This window comes from Odocoileus virginianus, chromosome 12, assembly GCF_023699985.2.
Source record: "Odocoileus virginianus isolate 20LAN1187 ecotype Illinois chromosome 12, Ovbor_1.2, whole genome shotgun sequence".
Classification (NCBI taxonomy): domain Eukaryota; kingdom Metazoa; phylum Chordata; class Mammalia; order Artiodactyla; family Cervidae; genus Odocoileus; species Odocoileus virginianus.
In genome coordinates, this window is record NC_069685.1 from 7,393,127 (window position 1) to 7,410,597 (window position 17,471).

Sequence of the window (17,471 nt, forward strand, 5' to 3'; positions counted from 1 at the left end):
GCTACCATGGAATCCTTATTTCTCATGAACTCTTCCCAGCTCCTCCAGTTCACACATCTATTCTTTAGCTGAACAGCCCTATCTATTAGGCCTTTGTCACTGTCTAATTACATCATGTGTTTTATATTTCCTCACCACCTAGAGTATAAGCCCCTCAAGAACAGACATCTCACCTCATCTGAATGAGCTGAGCTTTCAGAAGCTTGAAGTGAATATATATTGAGTAATTCTGGGCCTTCAGTATTCCAGGTTCAGTAGGTAGACTGGATGTTTGCTAACTACCGAAACTTTATACAGACTTTTAAATGTATATAAAATGTATAGATATCTATAAATTTGTAAGAAAAAAACCTTCCAGGATAAAAGTCCATGGACTTAATCCCGCTCTCTCATTTCTCCATATCGTTGCCTAAATTGTTCTAAACATGGCTTGAGGATGCCATTAACCAAGAATCACTCCAGCATAAACAACACAACGCTGCATGTCACCAAATTAGCCTAAATACATCAGCAGGAAAACTGCAAGGACAGCTGCATGAAGAGTCGAATCACTTAACGGGCATCAGGCTCCTCTTCAAAGCAATTTCTATGTCCACGAGTAAAGAGGAAAATTCTGATTTTAGGAAAAAGAAAATTATCTTTGATTTTAGAAAGATAAAGTAGAAACAGTTCAACAACGGACTTTGATCAATATATTTCTAAAGACACATCTTATTAGCCAAAACATAGGAGTCTTCACATTTTTTAAAGCTATCAAAGGTTTTGAAGTATTCTAATAGATCTATCATGACCTGGCTCATGAAGACTGAGCCATTTACCTTCTGTGACATGCTAATAATTTTAAGGGAAAGTACCTTTTCTTTTGCTGCCAAGAAGTGCTTTTGTATTCATGTTTCCTAGTTGTTATAGTGATTAAAAGTCTGGACTGTATTAAGTGAAAAGACACATAAAACTTTAAAATGTGGATTACATAACTAGGCTTTCACAAGTTCCCATTTACACAACTTTTACATTTCGTTAAAAATACTGTCTTTTTAATTTGCATTTTCACAATAGCGTGTGTAGCCATATTTTACCACTAAAAACATGTAAGTGATACTAAACACTAGGTGCTTAATAAACTCAACTCTTCAGAAACACAATAATGTAACTGATGTCGTTTTTTTTTATGTCATTTTAATAAGTACCAATACATAGATATAATATTTACATATCTTCCACAACTCACACTTAAAATGGCATTTAATGACTTACCATGTGGGCAAACAAGAGCAATATTTAAAAATATAATCAAGTGTCTTTATGCTCACATTTAGAGACGCTTGCCATAAACCATTACAAAACAAAAAAAGAAACTTTAAAATAAAACTTTACTATTTCAAGTCTTATAGCCTGAAATGCATATGGCAAAGCAGAATGCTCCTTCTGGGTATGTGTTACTTCATTTCTAACACCCCTCGGGCCCAGAGAATTTAACTTCTGTGGAGGCGAACCTCTAATGACTACGGGCTTTCTAACACTTTGCTGGGAGTCTGGCAGCTGCATCAGACTACAATTAAAAGTTCTAAAAATACACATACACCGAATATTCATGAAAGCTAGTCTTACTGTTTGAAGTGCGGTGCTCCTCCTCACTTAAGCAAAACGCAAGAGGTTAAATTTTTTAAATTCAGGAGACTGCACAGAATTACTAAAAAAGCAAATATAGACTCTGGCACTATTTTTCTTCATAAATTAATTTTTAGTTTAGATCCAATTAATTCCTCTTCTGTGAGACAGCACTCGAAAAATGTGGATGACCATGGTCAAACTTAACTTTTGCTCTCTAGGAAAATCAATGATTTTAAGGCTGAAAATAAACAGTTCCCCCAACTAAAGGGATCAGAGTAAAACAGGCCAAAGAAGAGTTTCTTAAACTGCAAACAAGTTGATCATACATAAAATTTTGAGTCAGGCTTTACTTGGAAGAGAAAAACCGCAGATTTCATCATGTTCTCAAAAGCTATTATGAGCCCTGAAATATTTCTCATCTATAAAATTAGAAAGCTACACTAATTTCCTATCTCAATTGTAAATTCTAAAACACCATGCTGACTTTGCACCTGTCCTTGTTATTACCATAGGCATAATGAATACATGACCTTTACATAAAATCTAGTAAAACTTGTAAAGTACTATTATATATTATATATATTGGTAGAAATTGTGATTAGTAGACACTCAGATAGCATACAAAAACAACAAAACAAATCCAAGAGTTAGCTATGACCAAAAGCAGTAAACTTTACAAAGTAACTATTCCAAGTAATATCCTTGACTCAACTCTGAGTCAAAGTATCATAAAGCTAAAAGTTACCTGACTTCACTAAATACCAGAAATATGTTCATGGAACTTTTGGCATCTAGGCAAAGGTTATTTAAAACAAACAAACAAACTGAATGAAATGATAGGTTTTTAGATCAAGATTAAGGTGACATAGTACCATAATGTGGGCTACTTGCTTAAAAAAATAAAGTTTCTCCCTACTAATAAGCTTAACATCTTCAACACTGGTTGGTTGGTACTTGCCTTGAATACACAACTGATAAACACAGTCAACTGGTTTTTCTCCTTAAACTACTCTCTAGAACAGCAAGCAGCAAAGGTGGTAAAAGGAATGCATATAGGCTTCGATTTACACAACACGTATTTTGCATAAAGTATATTTTTCCATGCAAGAAATCACTTCGCCTGGCTGTCCTATCTAATCCAATCTTAAGTCTCTCCTAGCTTCAGAAACACTGGGGCACATACCAGCAATGCTGCCAACTAGACAACTTTGTGTTGATAGCTCTGACTGTATCTTTGGTATCCCAAAATACCTAAAAATCTATTCTAGGAATATGCCTCTAGGAATGCATCCTAAAGAAAGGAATTGATCGAATTGATCCACTGATCTAGTAATGTTAATCACAGGATTAAAAAAAAAAATGAGAAGCTGGAAACCCAAAGTCCAACAATAGGTTAGAGAAATGACAGTCTATTGAGCCAACTGACCATTAGGTTCAGTTATTAAGTATGCAATATGCTGATTATATGACATGGAAGAGTATGACTAACAAACGAGAAAAGCAGGATACATGATTACATGTAAAGACCATGTTATGTAAACACTGTGTGTACATATGCATTTAAATGAGATTTGCAACCCTGGTTAAGTTACATCACCTCTTTGAGACAGTTCTCATCCATTCAGTTTAGTTCTGTTGCTCAATCGTGCCCAACTCTTTGCAACACCATGGACTGCAGTGTGCCAGGCCTCCCTGTCCATCACCAACTCCTGGAGTTTGCTCAAACTCATGTCCATCGAGTCGGTGATGCCATCCTATCATGTCATCCTCTGTTGTCCCCTTCTGCTCCTGCCCTCAATCCCTCCCAGCATCAGGGTCTTTTCCAATGACTCAATTCTTCACATCAGCTGGCCAAAGTACTGGAGTTTCAGTTTCAGCATCAGTCCTTCTAATGTGTACTCAGGACTGATCTCCTTTAGGATGGACTGGTTGGATCTCCTTGCAGTCTAAGGGACTCACAAGAGTCTTCTCCAACACCACAGTTCAAAAGCATCAATTTTTCAGCACTCAGCTTTCTTTATAGTCCAACTCTCACATCCATACATGACTACTGTAAAAAACCATAGCTTTGACTATATGGACCTTTGTCAGCAGAGTAATGTCTCTGCTTTACAGGGATAGAAAAGTAATAAAATAGTGTCAATGATTTTTGTGAGGATTAAATGAGATAACACGTATCAAGTATACTACAGGAAGTACTCAATAAATGTTCACCATTATTGTTCTTATGTCTGAAAATTATCACTGTGTTCCTAACCACTAGATGCAATACACTATGTATAAATTTATATTAAAGCCTTTTTGTACCATGAAAAGTAAAAATAAATCTCACTAACAAAACTGTTATTAAATGGTTTCTTTTAAGAAGTAGAGTGAAACTGGGGAAGCAGGGCAGATACGGAAAAAGCTTTTCATTCTTTGCATTTCCCTGAATTTTTCTGCATTTTCCAGTAGAAATATACTGATTTTATCTGAATAGTTTTCTCTTAAATGAAACGTGCACAAGTGAAAATATTGATAGAAACACTTGATTATTAAAAAAAGAAACACTTGATTATGAAAACAAAGTGCTAAAGTGGAAAGATTGTACATTTAGCTTTTCCTGTATTTTCTAAATTTCTGCAATGTCACATTTATTTTTTTTAATCTATAAAATAACCCTGAGGCATCTTTTTTTCAAGCATATAATCACTCCTTCACCTATTTTTTTCATTTTTCAGATGCTACTCAAAATGTAACAATGGAAATAGTGACAAACTTTAATTTTCTTCCGCTCCAAAATCACTGCAGATGGTGACTGCAGCCATGAAATTAAAAGATACTTGCTCCTTGAAAGAAAAGCTATGACCAACCTAGACAGAATATTAAAAAGCAGACACATTACTTTGCTGACAAAGGTCCATATAGTCAAGGCTATGGTTTTTCCAGTGGTCATGTATAGATGTGAGAGTTGGACCATAAAGAAAGCTGAGCGCCAAATAACAGATGATTTTGAACTGTGGTATTGGAGAAGACTCTTGAGAGTCCCTTGGACTGCAAGGAGACCAAATCAATTCATCCTAAAGGAAATCAGTCCTGAGTATTCATTGGAAGGACTGATGCTGAAGCTGAAACTCTAGTACTTTGGCCACCTGATGCGAAGAGCTGAGTCACTGGAAAAGACCCTGATGCTGGGAAAGATTGAAGGCTGGAGAAACAGACGACAGAGGATAAGATGATAGGATGGCATCACCAACTCGATGGATATGAGTTTGAGCAAGCTCCGGGAGTTGGTGATGGACAGGGAAGCCTGGCGTGCTGCAGTCCATGGGGTCACAAAGAGTCGGACACAAGTGAGCAAGTGAACTGACTGACTCAAAATATAATTTAACCGCACCACCTCATATTACACAGATTTTAGAGAAACCCCAGGTAAAAAACCTAAAAAACCCAATGCTAAAACCTAAAAAAAATTTTTTGACACAAGCTGCTTAACTTATTAGTTATTTGTCCTGTCCCTCATTACTATTAATATCACTGAAGCCTTTCCCAAAGCCTGACCACAGAGAGCGTACAGTGTAGCTGTGAAAAGTATGGAATCCAGTACCACACTCTCTGGGTATGAACCCCACTTCTGCCGCATGCAGCATGATTCTGAGCAAGTTACTTGATTTCTCTTTACCTCAGCTTGCCCAGTGCTAAGTAGAAACTGCAAGACCTAATTCTCAAGGCTGCTGCAAAGAATAACGTTGATGCCTGACATCGTAAGCAACTAGCTAAATCTATTAGCTAATTAAGCTATTACTCTAAGCACTGCACAATACATGTGACAAATTATATATTCTAATGATTATTATAATCACTGAAAACTACATTTATAACAAAAGTGAAACTAACTTAACACTATCTTTATGTTCTATGCATTACTCTAACTTGGACATCAAACAAGGAAACAAGGTTTTTCAGTGATGTCATTTTTATTTCACCTACATTTTACACTGTGTTAAGTCACTGAGGACTAAAATTGTTTTTAAGCATCTCTTCTCCTAATTTGCAACCAGTCATTACTAAGCAAATTTCAGTGTTTTCCTACAGTTTCCCATAAAAGGGAGAAACTATTGTTTACAGTCAGGGGAAAGTGCATATACCATGGATATCAGAATAGCAAAACACAAACTCTGAAGAGGGATATCTAAATGCTCCCTTCTTTCTTCCCACCGTTCAGATCACTCTTTGAAAAACAGGATTCGTTAAATAGAAAACAAAGATTAAGCTTTCCCCTTCTTCTTAAAGCAAGAGATATTTCTGCTTAGATGAAGGATCGAACAACAAACGAACGTTCTCTCCCTCTCTCTACCTGGACCCCAGCTGTACTAAAAAAACCCACTCGTCACTCATAGTCCATTGATTCCTGATTGGGATAAATTTTCCATGACTTGAGATAGATTAGCTATGCATAATTCAGAGGTGTGAATTTATCTAGGAGGACAAAACACTGTTGTCTGGATTTCTAGTATCTACAAAAGGAAATGCAGGCCCTGGGAGCAGTGTGAGAATTAAAACCGAACTGTCCTCATCAACCTCAAGGGAAAAAACTATCAGGATTAAATGAATTATAGAAAACATTTATATTCAACCATTTGATTTTTTCTGCAGCAATTTTAGAGAAGAGATTGCTTTAAATAAATATGGCTGGGTCACTACAAAGAAATGAATCTTCACTGGAAAAATGTGTTGCTGGAAAAAGAAAAGATACAAAAGAAGTATTATTCATAGTATAGTACCCATGAAAAAAGCTTTTCAAAAAGTGAGGATAGAAACTTTCATAAACTCTAAGATGGCTGGTAAGATGGATACACTCCAAGGGGTTGCCATTGTTCCCCATGGAGGCCCCATGGCACATGGGCATCCTGAGGCTGGCACTGGTCCCAAAGTCTGGAAGCATTTTACCTCCAAAGCATCAACTGCTAGCAATTTCTGAGTCTGTTTTGCCTCTGCCCATGACAAGAATCAACTTGTGCCAAAGTTCCACTAAGTATGTTTCTTTTACGTTAAAACTCTGCTGTTTCTGTGAAAGCTAAAAGCTAGAATTTTTTACACATGTGGACAAAAGCTATATTTGGACCTTTCAGTCCCTTAACAGAATAAAGACATTTTTAAAAAAGAACTCTCCCCTGCTGCAGTTTATTCTAAGAAAGGCACTTTTGATTTTCAGAAAATTTAAAAAGTAGACCTTCTCTTCCTAAACAATTTAAAAGTGCAAGAAGATTTTGTTTTTAAGAACAAAGATAAAACTCAAGCATTTAATCTAAATTAATTTTAATGTAAAAAAAAAAACTACTTAGGGGAATAGTGACGATTTCTATTTATACAAATGCTTTTTTCTAGTCATCCCATCTACAAACACCTAGGTTGTTTATTTTTTAAAACCTGATAATTATGACATCACTTTTAAGTATTAAATAGTTGAGATTTTACAAAATTAAATGCTGATGTCTTAGGCTTCTTTTTAAATACAGGTAAAATGACTCGGGACATCTTTATTTAATTCCGTGTGAAACTACACTACCCAGCAGTATGTCAGCCTCAAACAATGAAGACCAACAGTCCGAAATCCCGGAGAATAGACCACAAACCGTGACATTCAAACCCACCTGCCTCAATTAGATAAAAAGTGGACTTTTTGAAAGGTTATGAGAACATCTATAAGGTCTGAAATAAACAGAACTTAGAGCATGTGGCCTAAATGATAACAAAGTTGATATTTTAATAAGTATCATTTCCCTTTGAAGCATTTCACTTGCTTTACACCCAGATTTCTGAATCTCAGGGTTACCGAAACTTTGGACCCCAAAGAATTCTTCTGGGGCCGTCCTGTGCACCGCAGCAGGGTCAGCAGTCTGCTCTGGCACCGACCCATGAAATGCCAGTCAAGACCATCAAAGCAGAACTCACAGACATGGCAAAGTCCTCGAAAGGCAGAAGTGTGCCCAGCTGAGCGCTACTACTTAATGCTAAAGCAAACCCAAGCATTCTCATGGACAAAATCCTAAAATGTGATTTTATCTTAAGTGATTGTGTAAAGAGACATAAAATACATCAAGACTAACCAAGTCAGACCTTGTAAATGGAGATAATACTACTAGGAAGATTATACTACTTGCATCACTGGTTTAGAGGAAAGGAAAGACTTCACAGACATGGTTTTCACAACATAAATGCTTACAGGCACATGACACATGGGTACCTCTCCCATTAAGAAAGCATTATAAAAGACAACCAGGGCTCTTTAAAACTCTAGCACAGGTATCAGATGGGATCACTAGACTGTTCATGATGAACTGATTAATTGCCTACAAATTGTTGAACCTCTATCCTCGTGTGAAAGACCAGGCTAATTAAAGTGAGAACAAAATATGAGTAGGAAGGAACCAGGAAAAAGAGCTTTAAAGTCAAGGCAGATAGTCTAAAATTTTGTGCACAAACAATTCATTAACACATCTTAGTTCCTTTCTCATCGCCTAAGCAAAGCTGTTCTTTTTTTGAGAGTTTTTAGAGAGCAGATAGTTTTGAAAAATTCATTTTATGGAAAAAAAATCAAAATGAACATTGCCCACCTAAAGCTTTGCATTAATCTTAAGCACAAGACAAATCTCAGGCTATTTCAAAGCAAAATTTAATCTCTTCACACTTATAAACCAACCAAAAGACAGACTTGATGTTTTAAATAGTTAAGTCCACCTACAGTACAAATGTTGAATCCGTGCCCAGAAAGCTACAGTTTTTAAGGGTACCTGGCAATCTGAAAATATAATATCCAAAGCTGGGTCTATCAAAAATGAAATAATTTTTCCAAATCAACATCTTATTTCAAAGTTTAAAAATCTCTCTTTCCTTTGCACATGTGAAATAATGTTCTAATCTTTTTAAGACATGAACAATGACAAAAATGATACATGTTACATTCTATAACCACATGCCAAAATTTCAATAATTAACTCAATGTTTTAATTTGTATGATCTGATTGAAATCAATTTTATTTTCTTTCTCAGTGCTTGAGTTTCTGCTTCTAAGCAGACACAAGGAAGAAGCAGTGGAAATCAAAACAGCAAATACTGGATTTCTGATGGTAACTATAATTTTGTTGCCTTCTGAATTCATTAAAAAAAATTCTTCCTCTACTTTTCTTACTTAACACAAAATTGAAAACATACTGCAGTGTTTTTTCCTTGCTTTTTCCACTTAACATTTTCTTTTGTCTTTTAATACCCCCCTACCACAATTTTCAAAACCTACTACACATAAATCTTACAGTAATGTCATTTAACTGCTTTTTACTTTAGAGATTTTAAATTATTTCCAATCTTTTGATCTTATTGCTAGCATGATAATTTTTATGCACAATGATGTTTGTATCTTCAGTTAAGATAAATTCCTAGACATTAATATACTAAATCAAATAGTAAAAATATTTTGAAGTTATACAAAAAAATTGCTTTCCATAAAGATAATGAGATGGAGTACACTTCCACTCTTTGGAAATGCCAATTCACTGCACATTAAACAATAACAATTTCTTTTTTAAAAAACCTATTAACTTTAAATATTAATAATAGTGTCTCATTGCCTTAATTTGCATTTTTGTTAGTGACACTGAACTTTTTTATGCTTATAATGTATAATCCTATCTTCTCAAATTGTCTGTTTGGCCCTTTATCCACTGTTACATTGTAATGTTAGTTTTTTCATATTAAACTATTATGACTCAATATAAATGTACATAACCCTTGCTTGACATCTAGAAATTTAAAATTGTTATGCCTAACCAATCAACCTTCCCTTCATAATTAATTTTTCCACTACTTTCATACTTAGAAAATTCTTTCCCATTCCAACGACTGACATATCATCCTCTTGTTCGTTTGTCTTATTCTGACATCTATATGTTCAAGACACCTGGAGCTTATTTTTGGTATGGCTATGAGGATGCGGATTTGATATCTGGTAACATGACAGCCAGTGAATCATTATTTCCAAAATTTTCCTGCTTATTTTTCCAGATTAACTTTTTTTTTTTTTTTTTTTTGGGGGGCAGATTAACTTTTAAAACCACTTTGTTAGGTATCACTCTCCTCACTCCAAAACAATCTCATTTACATTCTTAAGGAAACTGCAATTAAACAATACATAAAAATCAGGAGAGTTGAACCATAAAAAAGGCTGAGCGCCAAAGAACTGATGCTTTTAAACTGTAGTGCTGGAGAAAACTCTTGAGTGTCCCTTGGACTGCAAGAAGATCAAACAAGTCAATCCTAAAGGAAATGAATCCTGAATATTCTTTGGAAGGACTGATGCTGAAGCTCCAATACTTTGGCCACCTGATGCCAAGAACTGACTCAGAAAAGACCCTGATGCTGGGGAAGATTGAAGACAGGAGGAGAAGGGGATGACACAGGATGAGATGGTTCAATGACATCACCGACTCAGTGGACATGAGTTTGAGCAAGCTCCAGGAGTTGGTGATGGACAGGGAGGCCTGGTGTGCTGCAGTCCATGGGGTTGCAAAGAGTCGGACATGACTGAGTGACGGAACAAGAATGAAAATCAACCTGAAAATCAACCTCCTGATGCCAGGAGGTATCAGGCATCCTCATCGTCTACCTGATTGTCATAGAAACACTTCCTGGAACTCATTTGTTTACCAATGCATGGGCTTTTGAGATACCCATGTCCAAGGCAGGAGCGGCAGCTGCGCTTCACTGGACCGGCCATGTGGAGATACCCCACGTCCAAGGTCAGAGAAACCCCAGTAAGACAGTAGGCACTGGAGTGGCTGTGAGGAGATGCCCCACATCCATGGGCAGAGGAGAAGCCCCAGCAAGACAGTAGGAGGGGCGAACTCGCGTTTAGAATCAAAGCCCGTTTCCACCAGAGACGCTCAGAGGGCGCAAACAAACCTGTGCGCACCAGGACCCAGGGACCCCACAGAGACTGAGACAGAACTGTGAGCGTCTCCTGGGGAGGTCCGGGTCGGCAGTGGTCTGCCGCAGGGACAGGGGCTCTGGGTGTGGGTATGGCATAAGTCCTCTTGGAGGAGGTCGCCATTAACCCCGCCATCGAGCTGCCAGAACTTAACACAGGACTGGGAAATAGACTCTTGGAGGGCACAACAGAACCTTGTGCACCAGGACCCAGGAGAAAGGAGCAGTGACCCCATAGGAGACTTGCCTGTGGGTGTCAGGGAGCCTCCGGCGAAGGCATGAATCGGTGGTGGCCTGCTGCAGGGTTGGGGGCACAGACTGTAGCGGTGCATACATGGGATCTTTTGAGGGAGGTCGCCATTATCCTCGTTACCTCCACCATAGTTTCAGTTTAGTTGCTCAGTCTTTTCGACTCTTTGCGACCCCGTGAACTACAGCATGCCAGGCTTCCCTCCCCATCACCAACTCCCAGAGTTTACTCAAACTCATGTCCATTGAGTTGGTGATGCAATCCAACCATCTCATCCTCCACTGTCCCCTTCTCCTCTCACCTTCAATCCCTCCCAGCATCAGGGTCTTTTCAAATGAGTCAGCTCTTCGCATCAGGTGGCCAAAGTACTGGAGTTTCAGCTTCAGCATCAATCCTTCCAATGAACACCCAGGACTGATCTCCTTTAGGATGGACTGGTTGGATCTCCTTGCAGTCCACGGGACTCTCAAGAGTCTTCTCCAACACCACAGTTCAAAACCATCAATTCTTTGGCGCTCAACTTTCTTTATAGTCCCACTCTCACATCCATACATGACTACTTGACTAGACAAACCTCTGTTGGCAACGTCTCAGCTTTTTAATATGCTGTCTGGTTTGGTCATAACTTTTCTTCCAAGGAGTAAGTGCCTTTTGATTTCATGCCTGCAGTCACCATCTGCAGTTGAGCTGTTGCAAATACTAAAAGATGATACTGTGCAAGTGCTGCACTCAATATGCCAGCAAATTTGGAAAACTCAGCAGTGACCACAGGACTGGAAAAGGTCAGTTTCCATTCCAATCCCTAAGAAAAGAAATGTCAAAGGATGCTCAAACTACCGCACAATTGCACTCATCTCACACGCTAGTAAAGTAATGCTCAAAATTCTCCAAGAAAGGCTTTAACAATATGTGAACCGTGAACTTCCAGATGTTCAAGCTGGTTTTAGAAAAGGCAGAGGAACCAGAGATCAAATTGCCAACATCCGCTGGATCATCGAAAAAGCAAGAGAGTGCCAGGAAAACATCTACTTCTGCTTTATTGACTATGCCAAAGCCTTTGACTGTGTGGATCACAATAAACTGTGGAAAATTCTTCAAGAGATGGGACTACCAGATCACCTGACCTGCCTCTTGAGAAATCTGTATGCAGCTCAGGAAGCAACAGTTAGAACTGGACATGGAACAACAGACTGGTTCCAAATTGGGAAAGAAGTAAGTCAAGGATGTATATTGTCACCCTGCTTATTTAACTTATATGCAGAGTACATCATGAGAAATGCTGGCCTAGAGGAAGCACAAGCTGGAATCAAGACTTGTGGGAGAAATATCAATAACCTCAGATATGCAGATGACACCACCCTTATGGCAGAAAGTGAAGAAGAACTAAAAAGCCTCTTGATGAAAGTGAAAGAGGAGAGTGAAAAACTGGGCTTAAAGCTCAACATTCAGAAAACTAAGATCATGGCATGCAGTCCCATCAGTTCATGGCAAATAGAAGGAGAAATGGTGGAAACAGTGGCAGACTTTATTTTGGGGGGCTCCAAAATCACTGCAGATGGTGACTGCAGCCATGAAATTAAAAGACACTTTACTCCTTGGAAGTAAAGTTATGACCAACCCAGACAGCATATTGAAAAGCAGAGACATTACTTTGCCAACAAAGGTCCGTCTAGTCAAGGCTATGGTTTTTCCAGTGGTCATGTATGGATGTGAGAGTTGGACTATCAAGAAAGCTGAGCACAGAAGAATTGATGGTTTTGAACTGTGGTGTTGGAGAAGACTCTTGAGAGTTCCTTGGACTGCAAGGAGATCCAACCAGTCCATCCCAAAGGAGATCAGTCCTGGGTGTTCATTGGAAGGACTGATGCTGAAGCTGAAACTGCAATCATTTGGCCACCTGATACGAAGAGTTGACTCATTTGAAAAGACCCTGATGCTGGGAAATATTGAGGGCAGGAGGAGAAGGGGAAAACAGAGAATGAGATGGTTGGATGGCATCACCGACTGAATGGACATGGGTTTGGGTGGACTCCGGGAGTTGGTGATGGACAGGGAGGCCTGGCGTGCTGTGGTTCACGGGGTCGCAAAAGTCGGACACGACTGACCAACTGAACTGAAACGAACTGCCATGGGTTTTTGTTTCAGGTAAGAATTTTTCTTTTCTTAGTGTATTAAAGAACTCATCCCCCATTTTACTACTGAATCTTTAACAGAATATAGATCTGTATTTTGTCAATGCCCTTGTGACATTTTTTTGGGACTGTGCTTTTTCCTCTAGATCTCATGTATGAAAGGGTTTCTTAATAGTAAGCCATCCTTTAATTTCTGTCATAAGTCTACTCATAACAATAGTCTTTAATAAGTTGGTGATTTACATTGCTTGCATTTTACTTAACATTTTTACATGTAAATATTTCTATCTGGAGTCTTTTCAAAGATAATTTTCTGAATACTAAAATTTCATTGATTTCTATTTCAATTAGATGTTCAACTTCTATAGTTTATTTACATTTTCCCTGAACAACATTCATTTGGAGATTTCCAAATCGGTTTCTGCTTTTAAAATCTTTAATGAATTCCAGTTTATACTCTGTTTACGTTTTCTAACTTGCTGCACCTTTGATTTTCATTTTTCCTTTTGTTAGGTATCTTAAACATCTGTCTTCCCACTTCTTGTCTTCTATGTGTCCACCAACAATCAGCTATTTGATTTACCAAATCTCCTTTCTGTCCTGTGGTCTAATTTTTTATTTTTTCTTACTTGCAAGATGAATCTTAAGGTGTTTTGTGTTGTGCTGTGCTACTAACTTAAAATGTAAAGTGTCTATTTCCATTCATATTGTGAACCTATTTTGGGACAGGCTGCTATGAAATGTTATGCCTTCTCACTATTAATTTTAATCAATAAAGTCACTGTAAACTCACTATCATGTACTAGAACTTTCAGAATGTACTGTATACAATTTTATGTTTAAGATAATAGCCCAGTAACTAGACCTGGTCTTAGAAAATTAGAAACTAATTGTGTTTTTACAGAAGACATGGCTCCCGTGTTTTTTATTATTCATTCTCAGCACTACACAAGCCAAACACCTCAAAATAAATTAAGTATGTCAGAGGGAAGAAATAAAATGGAATGTAGTATCAAATAGAATGCTGGAAACTAAAATGTTTAATACAATGTAAATCTGAACAACTTAACTACTGAAATTAGGAAAAAATACACTTTGGAAGTCTCATGTTTCTTTTTAGAAATGATAATCTGATTGTTGTGAAACTCAATATTTGTATATCTGCTATTCATGCATTCTTGCAATCTACTCAACTTTTTTTAGCATATTAGGTTCCCTGGTATATTGTTACTATAATTTAGCCTGCATATTCCTGTGTAATTTATACACATATATATGTATAACTGAATCACTTTGCTAAACAATAGTAATACTATACTTCAAAAAGTTTATGACAGGTTTCTCTCCATCTCTTTTGAGATACTTGGGTAAAGAGACAGGGAAGCCGCTTGCTTACACTTTTCATGGTAAAGACAACACGCACACGCTCCTTACAAGAACAACAGGAGGATCGTTTCCAGTGAACGATGACACTCACACAGTTAACTATGTAACTCCCGTGGTACAGAGAGGTTTAAAAGCAAGCTAGGGCGTGTGGGGCCAGAACATCCTACCTGCTTCCCGTCCAGCGTGCAGAGCCTCTTCACCACTCCTGAATCCAGCTTAATGGCTTCGGTGATATCTGTTAAGACCTGTTCGAAGGAGTGAGCTGTCTTCTTATTCAGGAGGATCCGCACAGCTTTTCGAGGCTTCACTCCACTTCGAATCACAGTCACTAATTTGGGCTTGATGAAATCTTTACTTTCCTTCACTTCACTCTTCACTGAGGAGGGGGGAGCCGAGGCTCGGGGGGTCCCACCCTTGATGTTCACAGACCAGTTCGGATTAACGTTTTTGGTGTAGTCCACTTTCCGAAATGGTTCATTCGATGCGCACACGTAACTCTCACCTAAAACGAAGAAAAATCAGGTTTATCGATGTAATTATTCCCCGCGTAGAAGCATTTTCTATGAAGCACAAACGCTGTGAGTCCACTGAGTGACTCTTCGACTTAACAGGTTCCGCATTCTGCCCACACTCCTTTCTTTTTAATAGCATCTTGAGTGATGCCATTCATAATGTGTGAGTGAAATGCACTGGACAAAGAAATGAAAGATCTGAGTTTTTTTCTGGTCGCATGTCACCCTGAGTGGGGCGGCTTGTGAGACCTTAGTTCCCTGATCAGGGATCAAACCTGCGCCCTCAGCAGTGATGGTGCAGAGCCCTAACCACTGGGCCACCGGGGAATTTCCTGCACTCTGCATCTCAGCCCCACTGCCTACAAAGGGAAGTTGTTGAACCAGGTGAATTCTAAGTGCTCCTTACTGGCAAAAGTCCATTAACTAAGTTTTAATGTCTCATTCTGGAAGAACTAACTGTCTCACAAGATAATATATTCACATGAAGAAGTAAAACTGTTTTCCTCTTCTTTCCAATTATGTATTTCAGCCCTCAAAGAAAAATTACTACAAAATTCACAGAGCTGACTAAATTATATTCAGTTATATGATCATTTACTCAATTAATGAAACTATAAAAATGAAGCAAGAGTTTTGTCAGCTCAAAGAAATATACCCAATAATTTTTTTTCTTAATGGAAGAATGAATTTAAAATCATTAGTTTAAATAGATAAACTTTTCAATGTCTACTTAAATGAGGAAGGATTATTAGTTAAAATGACGCGTTCATTATTCATGTAGCCTTCGGCTTAATTTTTACCAAGAAAAATATAACAACTATGTTATTTTTCAATTGGTTAACTGATCCAAATGTTCATTAATTTTAAGTTCCAAAATTATATATTGAAAAAAATCACAATTTTTCTCTCAGGAAACTTAGAAGTCATCCAATTCTTTTAGTCTCAACTTTCTGGTATAAAAGATAAAAGGATTACATGTTAAGATTTTCTCTAAAGTATCTTCTAACTCAAAAATAATTCACTTTTTTTTCACATATGTAATATAATGGCCTCATTTTAAATAGATGATACAAGCCTTAAATGCTAAAAACAAAATAACCAAAATAGTAGAGGGGAATTCTTGAGGAAAACCTGTTAATGCAAATACTATTTTTGACTATTATCAGAATGTTTTGAAGTCTTAATTAATGGAGAACTCAAAGATTCCCAAAGGTATGTGAACAGTTCAGTAACAGATGAGACACAAAAGGATCTGAAAAGAGGAGCAGCGTCTTCTGTTTAAAGGTCTAACTGGGCCACTGGCCACGAAAAGTTAGGGAACCAGTCTCAGGCTTTAATGCTACTTCTTCACCAATACTCTGAAATCTAGCCCAACCATCACCATTTAGAGATTTTCCATCTCGGTAGGTTTATCATTTTTTACAATGTGGGAAAATGGCACATAATTCAAAAGTAAGTGTAAATTTAGTAAAATGGAACTATACATCATATACATGTATTCATGAGCTAAAATAAATCATTACAATCCTGCTTTAATTTTATAGAGAAAACGATTCTTACATTGAAAAGCTTACTATTTTTACCTATGATAAATTTTAATTGCATGTTTGATCCAAAATATTAAGTTGGAAGATAAAAGAAGGAATCTCAGCAAGAAAAACTGATTGTTCTTTTTTAAGGCCAGAGAAATCAGCTAGGGGAGAGTCTTTCCACACATAAAGAGAAATGACCATGGCAAAACAAGCGCAAACTTAATAGGTCAGATGACCTTGACCAAACTAGCCCCTGCAAAGCTGACACGTCAACCAGGACAGCTGCCTGTTAAATTTTCCTTTTGCCTCTTTACACGAGGTCAGAATGCCAGAGTGAAAACAGGTCAAGAAAGCCTGTCTCTCAATTTGGTGTGTGGTTTCAGATAAATTTTTCCTTCCTTCCTCTCTCTTCCTCTCTTCATAATGTTTCTATTGAAAAACTGTGGCTCAGTTCTATAATAAATATGTTCTGAGCCTGGCCTGACTAATGCCCGCTGAACAGAGCCTCACCCTGTTCTGCACCCACGGCAGACACAACCGCTGACAGAGCACCCTTCTGCTTAGCCCAGACCTCCTCCTCACCGTTTAGAGAGTGCCTGCTCACGTGACGGGTGCCCCGCGACGGCACCCCCACCCTGGCATCCTTGATCTGGAGGTCAGCCCTGAGCTTCTGAGTACGGGACACAGACGTCCCCATAGACAGATGTCACACCTTGACAGAGCAGCCACGAAGACGCCTCAGCCAGCTTCCCCTGGCTCCCCTCCATCAAACAGTCTCCTGACTACACTTCTGTCACTTACACAGATCTGCCTACAGGGAGAGGATATGTGGACAAAAGCACTGAACATTTCGGTTCCTAAGGCAGTTACAGTTCCTGTTATTCAACAATAAAACCTTCTTCTTCGTTAGACACCAGGCAACTACAAGACTGAGAAGAAGCAATCAGTCTTCCAACAACTAGATTTACGCTTCCGTGGTGATTTCTGTTTAAAATTCGCTAGCCCCCTGCCAATGCGTCACTTCTCCCTTTTTCTCCAACCTGGTGAGGAACATCACTTCCTACTCAACTCCTCAGCCAGAGGCCTA

General features: G+C 38.1%; 1 protein-coding gene across 6 annotated transcripts in view; it reads right to left on the reverse strand.

Moving 5' to 3' along the window:
• DCLK2 (doublecortin like kinase 2) overlaps positions 1-17,471 on the reverse strand; it is a 181,550-nt gene that overhangs the window by 142,121 nt on the left and 21,958 nt on the right. For all 6 annotated transcript variants that reach the window (XR_011490582.1, XR_011490581.1, XM_070474776.1 and 3 more), the window contains exon 2: positions 14,508-14,842. Coding sequence is in view for 4 of the 6 variants with exons in the window: in XM_070474776.1 (XP_070330877.1) it covers positions 14,508-14,842 (335 nt within the window). In the remaining 2 variants the exon portion in view is untranslated. The remainder of the gene's footprint in view (positions 1-14,507; positions 14,843-17,471) is intronic.